The 27,872-nt window shown below is 38.0% G+C and overlaps 1 protein-coding gene across 1 annotated transcript; it reads right to left on the bottom strand.

The window, feature by feature from the left end:
- Positions 1–6,154: 6,154 nt before the first annotated feature.
- rnaseh2a (ribonuclease H2, subunit A) lies at positions 6,155–27,324 on the bottom strand. The gene is made up of 9 exons (XM_086296041.1): positions 27,217–27,324; positions 25,593–25,728; positions 24,917–24,988; positions 21,805–21,931; positions 21,632–21,719; positions 20,196–20,333; positions 18,556–18,643; positions 12,794–12,917; positions 6,155–12,482 (listed from the first exon to the last, which is right to left on the bottom strand). The coding sequence occupies exons 2-9, from the start codon at positions 25,717–25,719 to the stop codon at positions 12,320–12,322; spliced, it is 927 nt and encodes a 308-aa protein (XP_086152167.1). The 5' UTR covers positions 25,720–25,728; positions 27,217–27,324; the 3' UTR covers positions 6,155–12,319.
- Positions 27,325–27,872: the final 548 nt, after the last annotated feature.

The raw sequence follows: 27,872 nt of genomic DNA, 5'->3' as shown, positions 1-27,872 counted from the left end.
GTGCAGGGCAGCCCTGTGCTTTAGAAATAATTTTAGAACAGCTTTCAATCCATTCTTGTTGAACCTTTTTCACAATGGCATCTGACATTTACTGAAATGAGCAACAACTCAGACCCAGATACTCATCCCTTTAAAAGCCTCGGTTTCTAATAGCACTTTTACTGAAGTATTGCTCTGTGTGTCCACAATGTTTTTAAGTGAATGATTTTCATTCAATTAATCAATGAGATTTCATTAATAAATACGGTTTAAGTTCAGGTTTAACTTTAAAAATCTGTGAGATAGTGCTACATGTTAACCATAAATCCAATCAAGTTGACACTGGCCTTATGAGCAGGAGCGCTTACAAACCATATCTGACAAATATGGTCATCAGCATGTCAGAAGGTGAAAAATTATAGGTTTTAGGTAGTGACCCAGTTATCAGCTTATGCTGCTTTTTGTTCCGTAATATTATTCAATAATGAATGAGGGCACATGAATTTTACATCTTTTTGTTCATTAAATGCTGCGAGGTCTGTACAGGGGGAGGAGGTTGCAGTGGCAGAGCTCAGAAATTGTGAAGTTTCACAGGCAAATACCTTTTTTTCTGTTACTCTGTGCAAAAGCTCCCCAAAATGATGTCATACTTTTTCAAAGGATGCCCTGAGGGAGGTCGCAATGGGTCAGCTTTCAGCAGCCAAAAGCTTGGCGGGGCTGGGTTTTGGAGTATGCCTGCCGCTTTTGGGATCCCATTTCCCATCATGGTTAGCCTGCCACAAGAGCCATGTCAGCTCACATCTCTTCATAGACTGCAAGTGGTTCCCCCTGCATTCAAATCCTCTGTGCATGTGTGTGTGTGTGGAGACAAACCGTAGCATACTGCTGTTACTGGGAACAAGCAGTCATACATCATATTTATATACAAGGAGTATACAGTAAATTAGAGAGCCCCAGTAGGATGTTTTACAAACTATCAGAGATCCCTTTTGACCAATTAATCAGCTATACGCTTTTTCTTCTCCAACCATTATTATACCACAGTGTACCAAAAAAACATGAAAAATGTGTTAATGATAATGAAGTCCAGTCAAAAAGCTGCACAATAAATACAACATTCAGAAAACCAACAGAGTAATTGTCTTTCATTGTTTTGTGTAACTTGTGGTGTTTTATATTGTACCTTGTTTTATCACACGCAGGCTGCAATTAACTCCATTGTAAATCTGTAATTGGTCAGCTAATTGTTTTCTAAATCAAAAGAAAGAAAATGAAAGCAGAGGAAAACAAATCACAATCCCAGAAAGAGACTTCCTCAAAGTGCAGCTTGTGTCTGTCGGACTAAACCCCAAAGAACTCCCACATGCAAGAATAAAACCACTAAACTCTTAACTCTAACTGGTTCAGCAGCCAACTGTTTGATATCGCACAATGTGTGTATGTTGGATGTGGTCTGACCTGCAAAAACAGCTACTTTAAAATCAGCCCCGACAATGAGTCTCTAGTCTTTTTCAACTTAAACAATTTACTCAGTGCATAGCAAAATAATTAATTAGTAAGAGTTTATATAATTCTTTGAGAAAACCCTCTAAACATTGAGCCATGATGGCTTTAAGAAGGTTGCTGGAGCTTGTTTGTTTGTTCATACAAGTGCAAAAAGCCACAAATTATTTAAAGCGATAGGCTGCTACTAAGTAGCATTCGGTATTCATACATGCTTGTATTGATGAGCAGTGCTTACCGTCTGTGGTAAATAATTACCTATATTATCCCTAACATGACGTTGCATTGACAGCGTTGGCTAAAGCATTATAATGTGAGTTTAGAAACTAAATGAGGTAAAACAGATGAAATAATCAGTCTGATTTCCACCAAGTACACCACGAATGCTTACATATAATGTGATAATTATTACTGTTATAAATCACACCTGCAGTTATCTTGGTATGATACATTTAATTGTTTAATTAAAAAGAACATACAATATACAAAAAAAATAGTTTGTGGGTTCTTTCGCTTACATGTAGTCATGTGAAGCATAAAATATTTACAGCACTCTCTGCAGTCCTGTGAAAAACTACATGCAGCAAGTGTAACTTGCTCAGTCATGTCAGAGGTTTGCTGACATTTCTTTATGGATTGCTCTCTTAAGGTCCCACCACAGCATTTCAAAGAGGTTGATGTATCGACCTTGACGTTGCAGCATCTTGATTCTTTCATCTTTTGTTGTAGATTATGCTGCTGTGCTTAGGATCATTGTCCTCTTGCATGACCTAATTTCAGCCAAGCTTTGGCTATCAGACAGATGGCTTCACTGAGGCAACTCAATGACTGCAAGGTCATCACCCCTCCACCTCCACCATCATTGCGCTGATATGCTGTGATCGGTTTCCATGAAACTTGGAGCTGTGCATTAAGTGCAAAGATCTCAATTTTGGTCTCATCTCTCTCACGAACTTGTTGCAGAAGTCTTGTGGTTTGTTTAAATCAGGGTTGGGGGAACTCCAGGCCTCAAGGGCCAGGGTCCTGCAGATTTTAGATGTGTCCTTGATACAACACAGCTGATTTAAATGATTAAATTTCCTCCTCAACAAGACTTGAAGTTCTCCAGAGGCCTGGTAATGAACTAATCATTTGATTCAGGTCTGTTGATCTGAAAACCTGCAGGAAACCGGCCCTTGAGGCCTGGAGTTCCCTACCCCTGGTTAAAATGCAACTTAACTTTACAAACCTTTGTTCTGGCAACCCTTCCAAATGAGCCATACTCATTCAATGTTTTTCTAATACTATTGTCCTGAACTTCAACATTTAACATGCTAAAAGAGGCCAGTACAGTCTGAAATGTTGCTCCTATGCATTTTGTAATTTCTCTAAGCAGTGGAGAATGACCTTGAGGTGAATTTGGTGGGTTGTGTTAACAAACCTCTGAATGCCCCAGACCAGCAAACTGCCAAAACATCTGCTTTTATAGAGGTGCTCACACTTGTTGATGATCAGTTAATAGAGTGCATTTCATTAATAGGACCTCGGTACTACCCACAATTTTAGTTCATATAGAAGCACTACGGGTGTCTTTAGGTTTTTCATAGAGTCCTGGGTAAATGTTATTTTACACGACTGCATATAGACAAAATTTCTGCATCAACTTTGCAAACATCTCAAAATCTTTAATCTCCCAACACTCATCTTACAGCCCAGTCCTCTTTACGTCCTCTCATTGTTCTCTTTTTTTATACTTACTCATTCTTTTTATCCTACAGATCTACCTCCTTATTCATTTCCTTACAGCCCGTACAGCTCCCACCTTCTCCTCATTGCCAGCAGTGTCTGTGTATAAGTGGGTCACAGACTACAGCTGTGCTAAAAGCCTAGTCTAGAAAGTGAGTGTCTTTAAATAAAACACCATACGATCTGCAGTCTCGGGGGTGCCTCATCATACATACATAAACCTACCAAAATAAAGAGAAGGGGGAACGACTTCAAGAAAAACAGAAAAGAGATACTGTGTGCATCTTGGTTACCTAAAGTGGACCCTGTCTCTAAAAAATAGAACAATTCCAACAATATTCAGAGCCACGCCAAATATTGTGCACCAAATTACTGTGAAAACTGAGCTAGGTGGGTAGAAAATGAACTGAAGTTATGTGCAGATTTATAAAATAATTGGCACTTAAATCAGCCCATTACAGAAGGATATAGGAAGTAAGAAGGTATAAAGTTAATAATAATAAAACATTATTTCAATAATTCTTTGTTTTAGTACAATTTTAGAAAGCAGCACCATGCAATAATTTGGGCAACCAATGAGATTCGAGCGTTCGCATAGCCCATAAAACTAATAAAAAGACCTTACTGGAGCTTTAGTGTTCACAATCATCTCTAGGGAGGGTGAGGTGATGCGAATCTGAAAACATTTTAAATACTACTTATTAATATTTTATTAATACGCCTAAGCAGCTTCCCAGCACTCTAAGAAGTAAAAGAACTGAAGCCAACAAAGCAGACAAAGGCTAAAGGAAGATAGAAAAGTGTTTTCAGAGAGGTGTTTGCTCAGGTTAAGGTCAAGTTGACACCTGGAAGACAAATGAAACTTCGTGAGAGAGATTACAACAAGAAGGACTTGTAAAAGGACCCCTCCTTAGGAATGCAACAAAATGCAAATCGAAAACCTTCAGCAGACTGGAGCGTTGGCGTACTCGTCTACAACACATTCACAGCTGTGACCTTACTGGAAGAGTCTCCTGTGTCCTCACCATAAAATTCAGTACCTAGATCTTGCAAAACAACTTCTAAAGAAGCCTAAATCATTTTGGAACAAGCTTTTTAGCAGTGACACGCAAAATTCTTCCTGCTGGAAGTAAGAGAGCGAATCAAGCAGCTTGGTCTCCAAAACAAGAACATTTCACTGGTGGGGGAACCTTGATTTAGTTAAACCTCTAAATTCTAACGTCACCCAGTCTGTAAAAAAGCTAAAGAGCACAAGAGGGTGGCTTATACCACAGAGAAGTAATTCTAAACAGACCATAACACACTCCGTAACAGAGTACTTCAACAAACACAATCTTAAGATTTAGTGATCTGCTTCACAGTCCTCAGACATAAACATCACCAAAAAAGAAGCGCTTTTAGGACAACTACACAGTCTCTCACATGTGGAAGAGTTTAGCAGCAACAAAGCAGAAATATCTCCTAAACAGGAACAGAAGGGTGCTTCAAAAAGCCATCACTTACCCTGACATTTTCCAAAGAAGATACTACTAAGCACTGATCACGCAGGGCTCCCAAAGTTTTTTTAAAACTGCAAAAGACGGACATAAAAAAGTAATCCTGCTTAAAATGTTAATGAAGTGTGTCATCTTTAACATCTGTAACTGGAAATCAGGTCATCTTTTACTCGTTTAGCTGAAAGAATAGCAGTACAGATTTCTTTACTATTGTTATTGCCTCCACCATTGTGTTATGCACCAGGTGGATTGGTCTGCACCTTGCTGTAACCCCTCTGTATTTCTGTTTATGTAGACTCTGACCATGATGTGCCTCCTTGAGAGTATTCTGTTGTGAAGCCGTTTTTCTTAACTATGGAAATAATGATAATAATAATTTAATAATTCTTTTTATTTTTCTTCCATCCCCTTTGAGGTGCTTTCATGTTTCTGAGCTGACCAGAGTGTTTATTTTAAGTCATTCTTTTTCTGATTTGGACACTCCTGTCGGTTTTACTCTCTCTGAATCATTTATTTTGTTTATTTCAGCCTAACGATGGCCTCTTTCAGTTACATCAACATTTCTTTGGACCTCATACTGAGAGTTCAAGTGAAAAAACATCCTGTTGATCCTTTTGTTAATCATCTAATACCGTTTAGCAAATTGAAATTACACTTAAACTACCGTATTGGGTAAACCTGGGAAATACAGTGCAATTCAATACAACTCTGCTATAACTTTAATGAACTATTTATTTTTCACTTGTTGCTGAGATCATCAAAAAGGTAAAAATCTTGTTTGCTATTGAGGCCATAATGGGTGAGTGTGGTTTACTGGATTTTGGGTTGCCCTAAAAATTGCAAAATAGCAGCAAAGTATTAGGAACACTTTTAATTCCCTTTAGTGCATGGCCTAAATGATAAACATGAAAATAAAAAGATCACTTTTTGATTTTATCATGGCCAATCTGTTGTATTGACTTCACGGGTGTATCTTATAAAGTAACTGGTGAGTTGATGTCAGGGTCATAACCTCTTTCTCTTCACAGAAAACATCTCTCTTTCATAGATGTGCAGAAGCTTACAGTCCAGATACCAGTGTGGGGCAACAGAGACACCATGTGGACAGGATCGGCTAGTTCAAGCAAAACTAGCTGGCCTATGGTGAAAAGGCCAAGTGAAATGTTAGGCCTCTTGAGACAGCCCCACAGAAAATAATTTATCTGAATTTTAACACGAGCGGTGTCTGTGGAGGTTCAGCAAAGCACAGCAGGAGTTCATACTGCTGACCCACAGAGAAGAAGCAGCTTGAGATCAAACTACGTTCAAGGCTGTGGGAATATATACCAGTGACCTTTAGCAAATACAAAATGACGCCCATATGAATATAAATTACAAATAAAGCAGTGTCTTATCTGCTGAATTGTCTTTAAATCTTTAGGCAGAAGAAGGCAAACATGAAATGTCAGGCAGACGTTTCTGCAGTTTAATGAAGAAATCCTCAAAGGTCACTTGACACAGATGATGGCATTTACGAAACATTTAGCCATCTGATATTTTTTAATAAGATGGTGCAGACTGTCTTTGATATTAAATAAAACAAAATCAGTAACATTATCTTGACTGTTTAAATACAACATTGCATCGAGCAGCTTTTTGCATCACATTGAAAATGTGAAATCACAAAAGAGATTTGTTTTGAAGGGCAACCCTTTTTTAATCACAAATTGAAATTCACATTGTTGATATTTTTGTGGAAATGTCAACAATGTGAACGGCCTCCTTCACATTTCTCTTAATTACAGCACAGTTTTTCATGCCATAGCAACAGATCTTTCATTCTGAAGATACTGCAAGTGATAACCTTATTACGTAAATGTTGCTTGGATGCTTACAGTGAAAAGAAAGTACGCCCAATACTAAGTCTTTACATATCCATCCATCCACCCATCACCTTACATCACCTGATTTAAACACAACCTCAGATGAACAGAACCTAAGCATATTACACTGTGTTATTATTTATTTAATTTGAATTTTGGCAGCAAAATCTTCCCATGACTGGAGGTCCTCCAGGGTCAGACTGTGCAATACTCAGATAAACTGCAATAAAACAAGAGTTAGAATATTAAATTTCATGAAAGTACAATTAGAAAAACACCGAACATGCATGGCTTGTTTGGCAGGGTGAGGGCATCTGTCAATTAAAGCTCGGACCAAATTGGATCATACAACAGGACAATGATCCAGCACATATACAACAGAATGGCAAGAACCCAGTCAAAGTCCAGACCTCAACCTGACTGAAAGGCTATGATAGGAATGTGCATGAACAACTGAGCACAAACCTCAAGGAAATGAAGCAACACTAAAGAAGTGTGCATCTGCTCTTATATAACTATCATTAGCTTACAGCTTTAAGCTTTTAAGGTGCTAACTAAAAATAAAGACAAGATGATAGTTTATTCAATTTTAATGAAATTTGCAGATTGTTTCGGTAAAGTTTAATAAACTCCTTGCTATCTAAAATATAACAGGACACCGGAGTATATTCTCCAGCATCTCACACTTCTGATAATCAGCTGTCTGCTTGACGTTTATTCAGCTGTGTAAAAACTATAACTTTAATCTCAGCCAAACCGATTTACTCAGGAACAAATAAAATACTAAAAAAAAGCCAAACAATAACATTTTTAATTTATCTAAGTGACTCATATATATTTAACCTGAGTCGCGAAAGACGGCGGTGGGTTTGAAAACAATTTGCCGGGAGTCCGGTGTTCTCACGGCGCTAGTGACCTAGCCCCCGGCTAGCTATCGAGCTAGTGGGTAACAGACGTCTCCGAAAACGTCGGAGCGCTTTTGAAAATATGTGGTGTCCTGATAAACTGAGCAGATATTTGAGGTTTACACAGCTACATTCTCGCCTGAAAATATGTTAAACGTTTATTTTGTGACCCAGAAAGAATAATAAGAGTAATATTAAAACTAACTAGCTACCGCCATTGTTGGAAACTAAGCTGGGCCGCGCTATGAATTCTGGGACACAGCTGCTTCTTCTTCTTCGGGGTTTAACGGCAGCTGGCATCCTTGTACATGCTGTGCTGCCATCTTCTGTTTCAGTCCGTTATTACACTCTTAAATCCTGCTATTATTCCTGCGTCTTTTGCGATCTTACAAAGCTTCAAACGACACGTCGACTATTAAATCAGTCGTCGACGATTTTGATAGTCGACGTAATCGTGACTAGTCGACAAATCGTGGCAGCCCTAATAATGACACAGTGTAATATGTCATGTGTTGCTGTTCATCTGGGGTTGCATTAAATAATTTCAGAACCTGGTATTATGCCCTAGTATGTAAAACCTTAGGACTGAAGGAGGGTGCTCTTATTCACATGACTTTAGGTCATGCATCTCTATTACAGACCTTGTTAAGTTCAGTCTGACATTTAACGGGTCAGAGAGCAGCAGAAGGAGTGTTTGAGTTGTGATTAGTTACATAAATAATTCCTATTTTTGGACAAAATTATGCAGCGTGATTTTCTTGTCTCACACAACTACAACAGCTCCACCACCAGAGATTAATTCATGAAAGCTTTCTGTGCTAGTAGTGGAAAAAAACCAGTGCAATCCAATTAAACAATTAAAGAGATGAACTAAAGAAACTAGGACTACGTGTAATGACAGATTTAGAGACCTGCTGACCCCTTGTGCCTGGGTCAAGACAGGATATGTTCCTCAGTGCCAAAAGCCAGCTCAAATTAAAGCTGGCTGTACAGTCTGACCTTTGGTGGAAGCTTTTTCTTACGTCTCAGTGAATTCAGAAATTACTTTTTTACACGTACAGTTCACTGTATGCTGTATATATGTATATTTCACTCATGATCAATGATATCAGTTCAATCACAAACTAAATATGTTAATAGCGTTAGGAATTCTAAACAAGTAATGTGGCATAAACAAAAATGATTGGGAGTAAAATAATACATTTGGGCCCAATTATCAGTGTACTGTTTAATGCATACAATGTTGAAAAATAGTTTAAAAATCCCCTCAGAAAAATCTTTCCTGATTTGTTTCAGCAAAAGTCCAGGACAAAATCCACAAAAGTCCTTTCAGCGTCACTGAGTGTAATAAAATGTAAGAGTATTTGCGATATAAATCATATAGAAAACGAAGAAAGATGAAAAATTATGTTGGCTGTGGAGCATTTCATTAACACGCTGGGGTTAAATGAGAACAGATTATTTAAAATGTATCAACATTGAGTGATACTTATAGCTAATATAAAATATATAAAATATTTGGAAAATGTATTTACAGAATGTTAATTATAACTTTTAGGTTGATGTGTGTACGTATCCTGCTCAGTTTCCTAAGCTGATGTACTCTTGCCTGCAAATCAGCCTGGATCTTCCCCTGATCCTTTTCAGTCAACAGCTCAGCTTTCTTAACGAAGGGGGCAGACGTTACGTGGTCGGGAAAAAAAACAAAACACAACAGTCCTCTTTGACGGTCCTCAGTGACTCACAAAATGTTTGTAGGTTCTGGTCTGCTTCACCTCATGTCTTCTTTTCTTTCTTTTTACTTTTTGAATATCGGCCTTACTTTATCAGGTTTAGCTTTTCATATTTATTTCTCTGACTTGAATTAAATATTAAATGTGGAACGTATTTAAAGTTGGATTTAAAAATCAAAAGAAATATTTGGAGGGTAAGGTGGTATAGTTTCTTTTTGTTTTGTCATAAAATGTTAAGCACACCTGTTCAACTGCTCGTAAATGAGAATATCTAAACAGCCAAACACATGGCAGTAACTCACTGGCATGCAGACATGGTCAAAATGATTTGCTTAAGTTCAAACTAAGCATCAGAATGGGAGAAAAAAATTTGATCAAATGTTTCTGAATGTGCATCTGTATTGGTGTTGGTGCCAAATGGGGTGGTATGATTATTTCAAAAACAGTTTATCTACTGGGATTTTGTCCCACAATGATCTCCAGTTTACATGCTATAATCTGAAAAAGAGAGAGGCAGTTCTCTGCCTTGCTGATGTCAGAGATCAGAAAATGGCCAGACTGCCGCAACCTGATAGGCAGGGAACAAAAGCTCAAATAACCACTTGTTACAGCTGAGATCAACAGTAGAGCATCTCTAAATGCAAAACACATCAAACTTCGAATACATGGGCTACAGCAGCAGAAGACCGTACTGTCACTCCCGTCAGCACAGAACGGGACACTTAGACTACAACTCGCAGAGTCTCAATGAAACTGGGCAACAGAAGATTTCGAAACATTCTGCTAGGGCTGATATTCTGCTCCCTTATTGGGGGTTCAGGTTCAAAGTGGTAGTGCAATGGTGTGGGGGATATTTTCTTGCCACACTTTGGGCTCCTAAATGCCAAAAAGGCCACAGCCTGTCTGACTACTATTACTGACAATGTCCATGACCACAGTGCATCCATCTTCTCATGGCTGTTTCCAGCAGGAAGACACTCCATGTCACAAAGCTCACATCATCTCAAACTGGTTTCCTTAACATCACAATGAGTTCACTGTACTCAACTGAACTTCAGTCACCAGATATCACCTCTGGCATGTTGTGAAACACAAAGATTTGCATCATGAATGAGAAACCAATTGGTAGCAATCACGTAATGCTATCACAATCCATGTTATGTTCAGCATCTTGTTCAATCTGTGCCATGAGGAATTAAGGTAGTTCTACCAAGTATACCTAACAAAGTGGCCGATAACTGTATGTTTACAAAGTGCAAGATTGTATTCCATATATAACGCTGCCTATTCACTATGGAACAAAGACAGGATGATCTAATAGAATTACATTGCGCAGTCCTAAGCTGAAATAGATCTGCATTAGTCATATCTACACATGGGCCAACCGCTAACTAATCCCATTGACGCAACAGGACATTGAGCTCCTCAAAGGACTTAAGAGGAGTCTGGGGAAGTTATAAATGACCATAGAAGAAGGATCAAGAAAGGAATCAGCAGCACAGAGTGATTCAGACAGCTCCAGCTGAGGCTACAGCAGCCAACTTGCCTTGGAATTCAGCTTTCTGACATCTGACTACCTTCCACAACCATGGAGCCAGTGGCACAGACAATGACTGCCACGACAGCCTTTGACAGAGAAACTTTCCCCAGGAGAGCTCTGAGAGCAGCCCCCAGAGGAGCCTCATCTCACTTTGTGGGGAGCTCTATCATCATCCTTTCCTCATTTGCCGTCTCCAGCTTAGCTATGAACTGCGGGAAGAGGATCCAGGAGTCCAGAAACAAACCCAACAGCAACTAGCAAGGTGGAGAAATGGATTTCCCTCCATAGCCAACAGCTAGGCTAACCTAGCCAGAATCTATTTTCATATTCATATGACGGGAGCTGGAACTCCTAGCCAGCTGCCTTTCATCATCCTGTAGTAAAATGTGATGCATCATAACGTGTCCTGGAGAAAAGGCCTAGAAGAGGATGAAGCGTGGGACAGATCCGGAAAAAGAATGGCTGCGATTTCTGGAATATAAACATTTGAAGGTCATCTCAAAATTCAGCTGTGCTCTCTAAATGCACATTGTTGTATTGATACAGATTACAGAGTGGGCTTTAAAGAAGAGAAATATATGCAGTAATACCATCAAACCTCAACCTACTTCTACCTCATATCTGTTGCATGTAACACTGAAGACAACAGAAGCTAAACATGATTAAGTTCCAAATATCCACCCCTCGGTTGTGATAAAAATGTACCATTTTATTTTTGAGATGCTTAGCAGAAGTTTTTGTAACATGTTGTTTTATGTTGTTTCTGTTCTTGGCAACCTGTCTGTTAGGACTGATGACTCAAGGAAAACCTGGACTGTCATTTTTATTTAGTCATAATATATCAAAAGATACCGTCTCCCTACAAGAGCTGGATACAGAATCACTCAGTGTATTATCACGTGAAATGCAACGACAACAACTACCAACTGCTGTGAAGTATTTAAAGATTGTATTAAGATACTTAGAACTGTACATTTTTCTTTGAAATTACTAATTTACAGAATTAAAGGCTGTTTTATTGTGACAATATTTATGTTGCTTTTTTGTTAAAATTAAAGACGCTTGTTTTAAGTAGCGCTGTGTTTTATTCTCAACTAAAAGCTACAATCTGAAGAAAACTGTGCAGAGTATGAAGTGTGTTCCAAATCTGCAATGGACCACTTCCATCGGTTTTTACTGAAAGTATACAGAATTAATAAGTTGTTTAGATTTGCGATGAAGCTGAAGATTTCACTGATGTCAGACTTCGATGAATAATTTGTTCTTCTTGTGTTACCAACTCGAATAGTAGTTGCTGCATTCTGTTGATGCTTTTCATTCATTTTACCAATGGAGGGCAGTATTGGCATTACAGACTGCAACGCAATCCAGCAATGAACCCACCTTCGTTCTTGATGTATGGTACAGAATGCAGAACACACTTTAAAACATATTTAAACAACATCTTTATATATAAAAACAGTTACAAACAAGACAAATACAGACAGATGACTGAAGTTTGCATCTGTGTTACAAAAAAAGTCCCACAATGCATTTATGACTTCCAGGATGTATGTGAAGGCCCTCTAACGTGTCTTTAGAGTGTGTTGAGGCTCTTCAGCCTCCGCTCAGTGAAGAAGCGGTGTGCCTGGTGGGTTGCATTTTGGTCGTTACCTCCAGCTGATACACTGAAGTAGGACAACATTGACTTGTTGCTCTGCCTCTGCGCTGCCTTCTCGCCATCCTCTTCATCATCGTCCCTGAGAAAAGATTTACGAGGACAAAGATTGTTTTTTAAACTCAGTGCCAACTACTGGTCTCCTAAGGTCAAGCGATTAGCACAGAGATTAAGTGTAACCTGTGATCTTGCAAGTATTCTTATCTAACAGACACACTGAAAAACAAAGTATTTTGCAAATACACTATGAGAAATTGGTATCAGCCAGATCTGTGCTCACAAATAGCAGAAACAGTATAAGAGCAGAATCACAGAAGGACAGATGCTCCTTTAATTGAGGATTTCATAACCAAAGTAGGACTTTGATCAGAATAGAGTTTGAAGGCTCTTTACCAATGCACATTAACCGCTTTGCTGTCCATTAGGGTTTGGGCAGTGCTCCAGCTAAATCGAACAAACTGAGGGTAGCCAAATACTGGGTCGAGGTACTTCAGCAGCCACGCTTTCGTCTTGGGATCTGGAAACAAAGAAAAGAGTGGGACTCAGTGCTAGTTTTTCTACAAAACTTTTACATGCAAATAAAATTATTTTAGCATAACAGTCTTAAGTAGGCAGCATTAAATTCAACAAGTGAAATGTTATTTCAAACTGTTAATCCCAACAATGTCCGTCGCTAATGAAAACAGTGTCCCTTTGATGTAAATTGTAATGTGATATACTTCCGGTTACTTGTGTAACCCCGGTTCTCAGAATAGCATGAGTGAGATGTCTCACTATGGGATGGGCCTGACTTCATCATCAGATCTTAATCCACCGCTTAAATCATATGGTCGGGATATCTGGATCTGTCCTAAAGTGGTTCACCTTATTTCTTGTGGATAGAGCACTTTTAGTTTCAGTGGGAAACTTCTGGTCAGATATAGCAAAATTTTCACGTGGAGTCCCTCAAGGATCGGTTTTAAGCCCCTTGTTATTTTCATTATATATTCTTCCTTTAGGCCATATAATCAGCGGTTTCAAATTTTTTTCCTACCATCTGTATGCAGACGATATCCAATGATACATCTCCTTTAAACCTTGGGAATTAGACAAATTATCCCTCTAATGGGCTGTCTAAGGAAATTAATGGTTGGATGACAAACAATTTTTTGCAGTTGAACGCAGACAAGACTGAGCATTTAATTCTTGCCCCAGAGAGTATCAAGCCCCAAATTAGTCAAAGTCTGGGTTCTTTCTAATCCTTGATTAAAGCTACTGCTCCGAATCTTGGGATAATTTTTGATCACTCTCTGTCTTTTGACAGAGATCAGATCAAGTCTATGACCTGCTCCTGCTTTTTTCATTTAACCATTTAAGACCTACCATAGAACCAAGTCCGCCAGAGCTTATATCATATTTTTACATGCTGTGGAGCCATTTTTGGGAGCATTTCAAGTTGCTATACATCAATACAACCATTATAGCCCAGATTTTAATAATATGTATTCATTAAGTGCATAGTAATTACATAAATTGCAAAAAAGTGCAATAAACTACAAAAAAATTGAAAATCGTTTTTGCTTTTTTAACATATATTTGTAGTTAGAGAAATTTAAGAGGCTTATCCCTCAAAACTGTAAATACAAAAAAGTTGCACAAAATAGTTTCCCACCACAGGAAATTTATTTTGAGTGTCTTCATAGTTTTATTTTTGAAATACACCAATTTTATACACTGCAGGAAAAACGAAAATAAATATTATACTGCAAATTTGCAAAAAAGCAGCATGTGCATCAAAATAAACTATTTCCAGCAGTGCAATATGAGTCCTAAGCATCCCAGAAACGACACAGAAAGTCATAAAGTCAAAGATAACTTTTAAAAAGACGAGTATAGGCCCTGATAGTAAAAAAGACTACATTTCCGCGAAAATGACGTCACTTCCGGTTTCGGGCAGGTAATGGCGGAAATGCAAAAGTTCGCGCTGACGTCTATTCCAACGTAGGAAGTGTTATGACCAGCTGATTGGATCGGTAAAGCGTGTTTCTGGAATATTATGTTTTTGTTCCTGCAAGCGCTTTTTATGCAGTTTTTGCAAAGCTTTATGTGGAAGGAAACCGTGACCTAGGACAAGCTGATGGCATAAGATGTAAGTACAACTCCTCCGGTTTCATATGCAAAAAATTTTTTGCGCTAGCTTATGTGGTTGCAGAGCTACCGGGATTTAAAAATAGTTACGCAAAACAGAGCGTGCCCGCTCCGATCGGCTGTAAAGGGTTAAGAAATATTGCTAAACTTAGGACTATTGTCTCCAAAGGTGAAATGGAGATGCTTGTCCATGCCTTCATCTCCTCCCGGTTAGACTATTGTAACCCACTCTTTTCCTGTCTGTCTAAGGCCTCCTTAAATCACTTTCAAAAATGCTGCAGCACAGTAATAAATTCTCCTATATCACTCCCATGTTAAAATCCTTGCACTAGCACTAACTAGGGCTGGGCCATATTATACCGTTCACGGTAATACCGGTATAATGTTAGGCAACGATAGGAAAATGAAATATCGCGATAGAATATGAGTAAAACGCGCATGCGCAGTGCCTTTGTTTTCATACGCACATGGCCGATTGTTGAGTGAAACAGATGAACCAGAACTGGTTTGTAAAAATGGTGCAACACTAGTGATGTGGAACTGGTTTGGTGTTTGTCGGCCGTCGTTATTGTCGTATTTGTCGGACTAAGATGCTCTTAAATCTGGGAGTAATCTGGGTCCTAAACTCCGTACGCTTCAGGTCAAACGAACACCGCAGCATCACTGAGAGTTAAAAACTGTCTAAATTCTTTCATCTTTAATAAAACGATCAGCATTGCGGCTTTACCAGGTGTAACTATGAAGTTTAACTTCCAGGCATCCATGAAAACAAAAGTTATTACATTTAACGGAGTTAGAAGTTAGCAGGAAGCTAGCGGAAGTTAGCTCGCTAGTTTCGCTAGTTACCTAAGCATGATATAGCACGTTCTGACTGAGAGATTTCTGAAAAAGATCAAACGTACAGCTCTGCTATCACTTCCAACATAAATGAAGACAGGAAACTAAACAGCAGTGACGTTTGTAGGGTTACTGTAGTTGGGCTAGCTGGTATATAATGATGTGCTACGTGATCGCTAGCGACACAGCTATGTTAGCATAATATAAACAGTGAAGCTGGAGGACGAACGCTAACACTTTTCCACTTATAAAAGTTAACGTGAAGGTTCCTCATGGTTAGAGACAAATGCAAGCGCATGGCAGGATGCTGTAAACGGACCAAACTTCAGTCAGGAGAACAACTGAGATAATCCATCCACAATACGAGGTTAGTCATTAATATACTGCAACAACATGGGAATAGAGCAGCTGCCAGAGAATTCAACATTAATGAATCAATGGTACAGAAGTGGAGGAAGCAAGAAGAATGAGTTTAATAAAGTTTGATTTATCTGACTGCTTTGTTTCGCTTAATGTGCCTTATAATCCCGTGCACCTTATGGTCCGAAAAATACGTACTTACGTTTAATAATACGTTTAATACGTTTAATGTTACAAAGCACCTCTTTTTAACTTCAGTGGATATTATACATGGTTATGCTCAGGATATGTCAGCCCATTTCTACTGGAAATGCCTTTTGGTTAAACTTTCAGCAAGGAATTTGCATTTGCACTGTTACATTTTTATAAAGCTTTAATGTACATAAAAACCAGCTTCTTGTTTAAGTGAAAATAAATGGAAGGTTGTCTTTTTGCGCTAGTAATGTTGTGGAGTTGTATTTTGTCTCGCATCAACTATATCGTCAGTTATATCGTTATCGCAAATTTTCAAATATATATCGTGATAAATATTTTTGGCCATATCGCCCTGCTCTAGCACTAACTATGTGATATGCTTTTATACTTCCTTAATATTGTTATATTGTTTTGTTCAGTATGCTTTTATATTCCCATGTGAAGCACTTTGCAATAGCTTCTTGTCTTAAAAAAGTGCTATATAAATACATTTTACTTACTACTTAACTTCAGCTCCCAGGATGAAGTTGAGACCGCTCCTTCTCTGTCTCGCCCACCCTGCGTGTCCTAAACACTTGTGTTATGGGGACATCTAGTTGCAGAATATGGTTGTAACACCTAGATAACACTAGCACGCGTAGGGTGTCAAGCTTCTTACAGCATCGGCTATAGCAGTGTTTCCCAACCACTGTGCTGCAGCACATAGGTGTGCCGTGGAAGAATATCTGGTTCGACCTGATTAGTACTCTAAGCAACCGGCATGAGTAACGGGCAGAACAATTACATTGTCTTCCACTAGAGGGCAGTACAACTACATGCTTTGATTAAATGAGTTGCTAACTGCCAGGGAAACAGAAGACAACGAAAAAATTACATAATACCGGTAGTCATGCTTTGAGACAATGCAGTGTGTAACAGCAATCGATAAACATTTGAAAAGAAAAAGTAGTCAATTTAACCTGGGTCCTGTTCAGAGCCAGATGAAGGCCCTAACATGCAAAAAAGGTAAACTGGGGACAAACGAGCCCATTCCGCTATACCTGATGCACGGGGAAAAATGATCAATATGTCTTATGTGACATTTTTGTTTGGTGGTGTGCCGTGTGATTTTTATAATATGAAATATGTACTGTGGCTCCAAAAGGTTGGGAAATCCTGGGTTATAGCATGGTTACTGAGGTGGGCAGCAGTGCCCTCTTGAGGCAGCAGTGCCATAGTGTTGTTTATTGACTTTTTGAGCGCTCTTGACAAACCCCAGTGCCACGGATTGGTACCAGTCCGTGAGTCGTTTGGTACCGGGCTGCGAGAGTTGAGGCTCGGGTGTAGAATTTATGGTTTACAGGATTTTTAAAACCGTTAACTCGTTTTCCCTGGGTTTTTTCCCGTGTTGTAGTCGAGTGTCTTATTTTGTTATTTTGAAAGAAATATTTATGCATCACCACAGCGACCAGAGAACATTAAGGGGCAGAGAGGAGGATTTTATTCTTAATGTTGATGACGCATTTAAGGAGGACGCTGCTAATAAAGTTACACAATTACACAGTGAATTTGCGTTAATTATTATATTTACAAAATACCACCGTTTTTGCCTTAGTTGTATCATTTTATTTTGCTGTATTTATCCGCGATACGGTCCGTGAAAATATTGTCTGACATTAGACCAGTCCGTGGCGCAAAAAAGGTTGGGGACCACTGCTCTAGACTGTGCCCTCGGCAGTGAGTCTGGACACGGCGGGGGGACATGTTGAGTGTGCCTGTGGGACTTAGAAGTAGCAACAAGCAACATACTCCGCAGACTTGGTGTGCACTTTTACTCTAGATTTTGTCGCCACAGCTAGCCTAAGCAGGTTGAGATATGCTCCAAAGCGAGAAGAGGTGTTTAAATACAAGTTACATAATACTGTAAGCTCTTTAACAAATTTCCCACGCGTGGGACTAATAAAGGTTATCTTATCTTATTTAAGGGTGGGTGGTTCTGTCCAAAGTGGTAGTGGCAATCACCAGCCAATCAGGATTTGTGGAATGAGATAAAAACTTCTGATGAATGAGCTTCTGGGGGAGACGCATCCCATAGTGAAACAGTGAATACAACCATGTATCTTTTCATAAAAAGTGTCAGCATTAAATATATTGTATAATATATAAAGCTGATGCAGAAATTAATTGTAAAAAACAAACAAAAAAAAACAAAAAAAAACAAAAAAAAAAAACATTTTCCAAAGAAATGTTTGGGGTTTTTTTTTTTTTTTTTTTAAATGGCACAAAGGCAGTGATATGTAATAATGTAATAAGTCATACTTTTTCCATTGAGGTTAAAGTAATTCTACACTGTTTATGTGCCATGTTTAAGTTCAAATTTTCACTGTGTGGCCCACCCCAGCTTTAACAGCTACACTAAGGTATATTAAGTGCATTTAATTTAAAGTTAACTAGTTAACTAGGTTAATATGACTTATCATTTATGGTCAGTGTAAAATGTTTGTACCCACACTCACAGCAACATTTCAGAAGTTTGCTCTACTTTATTGTTCCACAGCACTAACTTTACATACTTTTACTTAAGCAAAACAAACTTTTAGTTTAAAATAAAACATGTTATTGCGGATGGATAATAACATATGTGCATGGTTTCCTACCATTAGGGTACCCTGAGCCATAGTCTGTATCCACCTCTCCCAAGTCCTCTGTAAAGTTCCAGCCTTTCACGACACGATCCCTAGCAACCTGCAAACCAAAAAATAGCACCAGAAAACTCTTTAAGAGCTGAAAATATGAAATATAAAATATGAATATTCTTTAGTAACAGCAACGGTAGGTCAATAATCGCAAAAGGGAAATTGCTCCTTTTGGTCTGCTGTCTACTGCAGTAAACCAGAAACCATTAAGTGGAGAAAAAAAACATCTCAATGTAAAATGCTGAATATTTGAAGAACCAAAACTCTGTTTTCTACTAGGGCTGCCACGATTTGTCGACTAGTCACGATTACGTCGACTATCAAAATCGTCGACGACTGATTTAATAGTCGACGCGTCGTTTGAAGCTTTGTAAGATCCAAAAGACGCAGAAATAAGTAGCAGGATTTAAGAGTGTAATAACGGACTGAAACAGAAGATGGCAGCACTGCATGTACAAGGATGCCAGCTGCCGTTAAACCCCGAAGAAGAAGAAGCTGTGTCCCAGAATTCATAGCGCGGCCCAGCTCAGTTTCCAACAATGGCGGCAGCTAGTTAGTTTTAATATTACTCTTATTATTCTTTCTGGGTCACAAAATAAACGTTTAACATATTTTCAGGCGAGAATGTAGCTGTGTAAACCTCAAATATCGGCTCAGTTTATCAAGACACCACATATTTTCAAAAGCGCTCCGACGTTTTCGGAGACATCTGTTACCCACTAGCTCGATAGCTAGCCGGGGGCTAGGCTCACTAGAGCCGTGAGAGCACCGGACTCCCGGCAAATAGTTTTCAAACCCACCGCCGTCTTTCGCTCCTCAGGTTAAACGTGATATATAAGTCACTTAGATAACTTAAAAATGTTATTGTTTTGCCTTTTTTTTTTTTTTTTTTGTAGTATTTTATTTGTTCCTGAGTAAATCAGTTTGGCTGAGATTAAAGTTATAGTTTTTACACAGCTGAATAAACGTCAAGCAGACAGCTGATTATCAGAAGTGTGAGATGCTGTTATAGTTTAGATAGCAAGGAGTTTATTAAACTTCACCGAAACAATCTGCAAATTTCATTAAAATTTAATAAACTATCATCTTGTCTTTATTTTTAGTTAGCACAGACCTTAAACACTTAAAGCTGTAAGCTAATGATAGTTATATAAGAGCAGATGCTGCTGGTGCAATAAGCTGTACGTTTTACGTCCAATGGATGATGATCTGATTAGTCGACTAATCGCCAAAATAATCGGTGACTAGTCGACTATCAAAATAATCGTTTGTGGCAGCCCTATTTTCTACACTAAATAATCGCATAAGATATATCACTAAAAAAATACCATAAAAAGTGTGTAATCCTTACACGAATAAGGACATAATTTTGTATTATTGTTCAAATGCTTCTCTTTAGCCTGATAGTAAAGTTGTGCAAAATCCAATGCACAACTGTTTTGCATTTACTACAGCTTGTAAAAACTACTTGTTTCAATACTTCAATGAAATCTCTGAAGGTAGCTTTACACCCTAGAGATAATAAAGTACCAACCAACTCTAATAGCCAAGGAATTTAAAAACAGAAAAGACTTAAATCCAGCTGAGGACTGATCACTAACCTTTGCACAGATACTGGCTGCACTCACAACTGGAAACAGGGAGTCAGCTTTTGGCCTCACAGTCACTTGAATACCCGGAAACCGCTGAGAGAGTTTATGCTCATACTTGTCCGCTGGGCCAACTGTGTCCACATAAATCTGCACAACACAGAGATAGTAAAAGTTAAGACAGAGGCAAATAATACACAATGAAAAAGTCAGGTTGGATCACTCGGAGCTACAACTTAAAACAGTTAAACAAAAAGGATAATTACTACTTCAAATATAATAAAGCTGCGATAAGACAGCGATTTATTATATTTTGGTTTTTATTTGACGATACAGTAGATCAGACCTGGGATGTACGGTTCTAGACCACCTGTAGCGGAGGTCATTGGTGGACTGTTCTGCACTAATATGCCCACTAACATGAGGGGGAAAAAAGAAGCATTGAGGAATGTGTCTATCTCAAGGCAAACAGTAACAAGACAGATAGAATTTGCAGGAAGTATGGAGTTTCCATTGAAAAACAAAGCAGACAACTCTGTTTTCTGATTGAACTTTGTCTCCTTGGCTCCATAATAGCTATAAAGTCTGCAACACATTTTTCGACGTTGGAAAACAAAAAGGTTTGAGGTCAGTGAAAGTTAGGAAACTGCAAGCTTGGATAGGCTGTAATGGAATAAATTGCAGGTGTAATGGCAGGTATTATAACAAAACAAAAAGTCTGACTTTTGAAGCAGATGCAAGATAAAGTGTCTGAATGGTGACAGAGGCTACCACACAGCTGCATGTGGCTCATTCATGGGCAAGAGTTTGGGACCTGAGAGCAGAAATATAAAATTGTTTTTTAAGAAGAAAGGCAAGCACATCCAGAGCTCTAAGGTCCATAAGGCATAATGCATCTCAGGTATTAAACCCAACTTGAATTTACTTGTTCAAGCCCAAAAAAGATTCTCTCATTGAAAAAGAAAAAAAGAACTTAAAAACTGCAGATAAAGTAATTAAAACTATAACCAAAACAGCAAAAGTGCTTTGTTTAAAATGAAAAGTCTTTGAAATTTTGCAAAAACATGTAACTTTTCTTCTTTAATTTTTGGAAATGTTGATTAAATAGTGATAAAATAATGGTGTTTTTACTAGCTCTATTTCACATTTTCATTGCTTAATTGTAGCATCTTCTCTTACCAGAAACTGTTTATACAGACATCAAGAGAGTTTAAAGAGATTAATACTGAGCACAGTTAAACCCACCTTATTAGTGTGGCTCTCCACAATGCCCCTGCCCTTTAACTGCCCACCCACACAAAAGTGCCCCCTTAGGCTCAAAGGACAGTTTCAAAGCAGATTTAGCTTTTAGGAACATAGAGGAAATATGACCTATACAGGACATTGCGGACCCTATTAAAAGAATAATGTGCACATATTTAAACATTTCATGTAAACTGTTTACCTACCTCTTTAAGCTGTACTCCACTGTCCAAAGCATACTGTACAAGGTCTATTGCTGTATCGTGTGAAAGGGCGTTGAGGTTGTATTTTGTCCTTGAAGGAAAAATACACATTATGTTAGTCTGCATGAATGATGGTAACAAACCTCCAAGTGCATGGCGCTGTATGCGCAAATTACCTCCGTAACATGCAGGTAGAGATGGTGTTTGGCGACAGAATCTGCAGAGCCCACCCAACATAACTCTTAGCTTCATCCAGTTTTTCAAAAAGATTCTCTCTTTCTGCCTCTGTCAGGGTTTTTGAATCTAAAAGAAAAGCAATTAATCACTGAAGACACAATGACAAATTGTATCTTCAAATGTGGAAAGGAAAACACTGGGGGCCTTTTCATGCTCATTTATTTTCTGGTGACATTTTTAGTTACTGAAACAAAGTAAATAATGATTAGCAAGCTTCATACTTTTTAGGGCTGGGCGATATGGCCTAAAATCCATATTGCGGTATAATTTGAAGCACGTGCGGTAACGATATATATCACGATATATTCTTTTCTTCTGTATAACGTATTTTCCACATTATAAGGCACACTTAAAATCCTTTAATTTTCTCAAAAATCAAGAGTGTGCCTTATGTATAAATTCTGGTTGTGCTTACTGACCTCGAACTGACTTTGGCGTGCAGAAATCTGTTAAAAATGTTTTAGTACAACTTTGGTAAGCCGCACAGCTTGATGGATTGTCAGAGCATTACGGCTGCCGTAGTGAGGAGCTTTGCGGAGTAATTTGGGTCCAAAACTCCGTCCACTTCAGGTCCCAAAGTCAAACGAACGCTAGGAGTTAAAAACGGTCTAAATTCTTTCATCTTTAATTAAATCATCAGTGTTGCTGCTTTATCGGGTGTAACAATTAAGTTTTACATCCATGAAAACAGAATTTATTAAATTTAACGGAGTTAGAAGTTAACAGGAAGTTAACTCGCTAGTTTCCACCTAAACATGACATACCATGTTCTTACTGAGAGATTTTTGAAACTAATTAAAACATACAGCTCTGCTACCACTTCCAACATAAATGAAGACAGGAAACTAAACAGCAGTGGCGTTTGCAGGGTTACTGAAGTTGGACTACCTGGTATATAATGTTGTGCTATGTGACTGCTAGCGACACAGCTATGTTAGCATAACATTAGCTAGGGCTGCTCAATTAATCGAATTTTAATCACGATTACAATCTGGGCTTTCAACGATCATTAAAAATGACTGAGCCAATTATTAGCCCCTCCCTCGTGCTTTACTCTCGCGCTGCTCCGTGTGGCAAATCGAGCGCACCTCTCTGCATTTCGAACATGCATCACAACAATTAAGAGGACCCAAGGGAAGCTCGGAAAGCTCGGAAAGCTAAGCAGAAGTTATTTGGAGAGGAGAGTGACTGCCGTTGGTTGAAAAGAGAGGTAAAAAAAAAAAACAACTTCAGTGGTGTGGAAACATTATGGGTTTGCGGAGTCAGACGTGGATCAAGTAGACATAGTGTGTAAACTTTGCTATGGTGTCATAGCTGCACCACAGAGCAACACTGCAAAGTTCACTAAACATAGATGTTTACATTTTTCATTTATTTTTTATATTGCAAACATTTGCACTGTTATCAGTATTTGCACACTATTTTATATTATTTTTTAAAGTCATTATTCAACACATTGTTATTGTTAACCCTTTAAATCCCTGTAGAACCAGAACCGCGTAAGCTAGCGCAATAGTTTGTTTTGTATATGAAACCAGAGGAGTTGTACTTACATCTTATGCCATCAGCTTGTCCTCGGTCACGGTTTCTTTCCACATACAGCTTTGCAAAAATTGCATAAAAAGCCTTGCAGGAATAAAAACATAATATTCCAGAAACACGCTTTGCCGATCCGATCAGCTGTTCGTAACACTTCCCACAATGAAAAAGACGTCAACACGAACTATCGCATGTCCGCCATTTCCTGTCCGAAACCGGAAGTGACGTCATTTTTACGGAAAATTTAGTTTTTTACTTGTAGGCCTTAAAAGCCTATACTGGTGTTTTTATAAGTCATGTTTGACTTTTCTGAATAGTTGCTGGGATGCTTAGAACTCGAATTGCACTGCTGGAAATAGTTTATTTTGATGCAACTGCTGTTTTCTTTGCAAATTTGCATCATAGGATTGTTTTTTGTTTTTCCTGCAGTATATAAAAATTGCTGTATCTCCAAAATAAAACTATGAAGACACTCAAAATAAATTTCCTGTGGTGGGAAACTATCTTTTGCAACTTTTTTGTATTTAAAGTTTTGAGGGATAAGCCTCTTAAATTTCCCCAAGTAGAAATATATGTAAAAAAAACAAAAACGATTTTCAATTTTTTTGTAGTTTATTGCACTTTTTTGTAATTAAAGTAGTTAATATGGACTTAATGCATACATATTATTAAAATATGGGCTATAACAGTTGTATTGATGTATAGCAACTTGAAATGCTCCCAAAAATGGCACTACAGCATGTAAAAAAATAATAATATAAGCTCTGGCCGACTTGGTTCTATGGTAGGTCTTAAAGGGTTAAATAAATATCGTCAAATAATCGAGATTTCAATTTCAGTGAAAATAATCGTGATTATCATTTTTGCCATAATCGAGCAGCCCTAACATTAGCACAGTGAAGCTGGAGGATGAACACCAACTTTTTCCACTCAATAAAAGTTAACGTGAGGGATTCTGGTGGTCAGGGACAAATGCAATCGCATAGCAGGATGCTATACACGGAGCAAACTTCAGTCAGGAGAACAACTGAGATTATTAATCCACAATACGAGGTTAGTTATTAATATACTGCAACAATATGGGAATAGAGCAGCTGCGAGAGAATTCAACATTAATGAATCAATGTTACGGAAATGGAGGAAGCGCAGTTTTTGGCTTTCCCCATATTTCAAAAGTGCTTCATCTCTTTGCTATGACTGTCGCCCGCCATAATTTGCAGATGATAATGGTTTTAGCCGCTGCGATGCTTTCGACCAAAACAGGGGCAGCTTGATGACATCATCAACATGCGCTATCGCGGTAGAGCAGTATAGTCAAAATCTCTATCGTTGGCCAAATTTATATCGTTTCTATCATATATCGTTTATATCGCCCACCCCTACTACTTTTCTTTCTTTTTTTGTTTAATTGTACAGGAGGACAGCAGTGACAATGAGTTTAAAGCATTATATTCAGAAAGACTGCTGCATTTTTCTCCGTTTAAATACAGCAATACAAGCAAACTGGTTTACCTGCTACTTTCAAGTCCTTCAGCTCCTCCTTTCTGGAAAGTGGACAGAAACATATCCCATACACCATCGGCCCTGCATCACAAGTAACATCAAAACTGTTAGATTTCTCTACTAAATGTACATACTAATTCACCCAAAACTCAAATGGCAAATAACAGGAAGACAACAAACATCAATATCAGCTCATAGCTACATGGTTGGCTCCTATCAACAAATAACATGGCATTTACCAAAGATTAAGTAACTATCTTGTGTCAAATATTTCCACTGCCTTAATGTTTAAGGACAGTGAGATGATCAGAAAATCTGTTGGTTTTTAACCATTAAAATGTTCTCGTTTTTCTAGCAAAGAAGGGATATTAGAAACAAAAGCATTGGACAAACTGTTCTTTAACACTGGTATTAGACCAGAATTTCACATTCTGTGTATCCAGACCAGTAAACAAAATTATTAAATTTTAAAATAAGTTGTAGGATAAAATTTCTAAACATTTTATGAAGGTTTTTAATTAATGTTCAATTAAAGGCAAAAATTTGCCAAATTTGGCAAACATTTAATTTAGTTAAGTGCAATTTTAACACTATGTTTCAACATAACTTTACATACCTTGCACTCTGTGTTTCAAATATAGAAGAACCTCGAGTGGTTAGCTTAGAGTAAGTAAAAGTCACGTACCCAGCACAGGCCCCCTGCCAGCCTCATCAATGCCAAGACAGCAATCCTCCGTTTTGCAGACTTCAGGGATCTCAGAAACCAGCCGGCAGCTGACGGAGTTGTCATCTTCAAAGGGGCTGAGGTCCATGACTGATGGCTGAAAGAACATGCAACATTAAATTACATTTAAAGTTGACTTTTGTCTCAGTGAGCCACAAAGTAAGGCGTGTATTTATTATTTTACTTACTTTAAACTTCTGTAAGAGATGCCCCTGATAAATACCCTCCAAACTTTAATTAAAAAGACTAAAACCAAATAATTAAATAAATATAAGGATCAAACCCACTACAAAAATAACTGAAGCCTAACTGAAGAGAAAACAAATACTGAAAACTAAAGGAAAAAAATTAATCAGAAAATGTAAAACTTTTTTAAATTAATTTTTTTGAACTCAGAAAAACTGCAACAACACACTTAATACATTTTGCTGAAGAAGCGGCATCATTTAATGCCCTGTTTAGCATCTAAATCAGGTGTGTCAGGGCACACAGTGGGGTGTTAATGTTTCGACAGCATTGACTGACCATACATTTGTGCAAACTTAAATAAAGTGTGCAAAAAAACAAAAACAAAAAAACACGCTTTAGGATCAGGTTAAAAGTTGCAGTGTGTAAAATATCACTGCTAGAAAGACTGCAGTACACTGAATTTTGTTTTCTTACTCCTCCCTTTTCAAGTCGATATCCTAACTATGGTGGCTGTTGAAGGACAAACAAGTTTTAGTCAGCCAAGAGAAACCAAAAACATTAAATTTAGACTGTAACCCACAAGGGCTGCAGCTGGCTGGCAGGTTTCTACTACTGTTTAAAAAAAATAAAAAATAAAGAGAAAAAGATTTCCACACACTATATTTATGAATATTTTAATATCAATATTTAGCAACAAATCAGGAAAAAACAAAGAAACTGATATGTAAGGTGGGTAAGAAAAACAATGAAATACACAACATTGTTTTTCTTACCTACCTTACAGGAGGAGAAAAAAAGCTCTACCCAGACTGAGCTCCTGACAGGAGAGCAAATGATGATGTGTGAATCTGTGGGTGTGTGTCGGGAGCTTAAAGGGACTTTATGAAGGGAGATGTAAGATCCCACTGTGCGATGGTACTCTAAAAGTCAAATGACAGCAATGTGAGATCCAGCTCTGACTCATTAAGTTATACACATTCAGACACAATGAAACACACACAGACCTACAATCGGACATGGAATAACCACACACAGTTATTCCGTTGTTGGATTACATGATTGTATGACAATTACCTTAAAGAAATTGCTCCTACATTTATTGCATACACAGAGAAAATCGCCACATTTCGGATCCTTACAACTTTAGAGAACGGATATTTTATACGAGGATTTTATCAACGGAAAAGGTGCATTTCAGAAGAAATATGAAATGCTCTGTTATTATCCGTGTGGCTGCTGTGAGCTTAAACGTTAGCTAAATGCTACGCGCCACTCAAACGGACAGTTTTAACCAGCTCGCCCTGGAGATTTGTGCTTAAGTCATTAGTTTAGGCTGCTGGGAGAAAATGCCAAAGTAGCACACATCGTCATAAACGCAAGCAAAGTTTATGCTGACCTGCTCAGATGATGAAAACACCCCAAACTTCACCTGACGAGTACTTCTGTGTGCACCGTGCAGCAGATTTGGCGCCCCTGGATTGACGTCATCATCGGTTCTTCTTCTCTTGTGTTTGATGGCAGTTCTAATTCTCTAGAGTTGTATTACTGCCACCCCCAGTTTTTTAGTCAATGATTTCAGTCTTTTCTTCCCCCGTACCGATTCCCTTTAGAGGGCCGCAAGTTCCAAAATTAGTTAAATAAATACATTATTAAATAATCAAATAAAAGTTTAATTAATTAATTAAATAATATTAAATTATAAATTATAAATAAGTAATGTATTAAATGTTTTAAATGAATTGGACAGCTATTTAATACAATAATTATATATTCATTAATTCATTAATTATTCCCTTAATTAATTAATCAATAAAAAAATAATAAATTGTTTAATTATGTATTTATTTCCTTTGTTTTGGGACTTGTAGTCCCCCATAAGTCCCTACACTGAAGTTTTTTAACTCTCTGTCACCGTCAGGAAAACTCTAATAATCTTTATTCTTGCATCATTCCAGCACAAAGTCGAAACATGCTGTTTCTCTTTCTGAGCCAGTAACCCTATAATATTCCCTATAATGAAATTTTGTATAAACTAGTGTACTATTCTTTGAG

This window comes from Aulonocara sp. 'chitande type north' Nkhata Bay, linkage group LG6 (assembly GCF_057382095.1).
Source record: "Aulonocara sp. 'chitande type north' Nkhata Bay isolate Kocher_YH1m ecotype deep benthic linkage group LG6, A_spYH_male_GT1.1, whole genome shotgun sequence".
Classification (NCBI taxonomy): domain Eukaryota; kingdom Metazoa; phylum Chordata; class Actinopteri; order Cichliformes; family Cichlidae; genus Aulonocara; species Aulonocara sp. 'chitande type north' Nkhata Bay.
The sequence above is the reverse complement of the archived record's forward strand: the minus strand, read 5'-3'. Positions and strand labels throughout refer to the sequence as shown.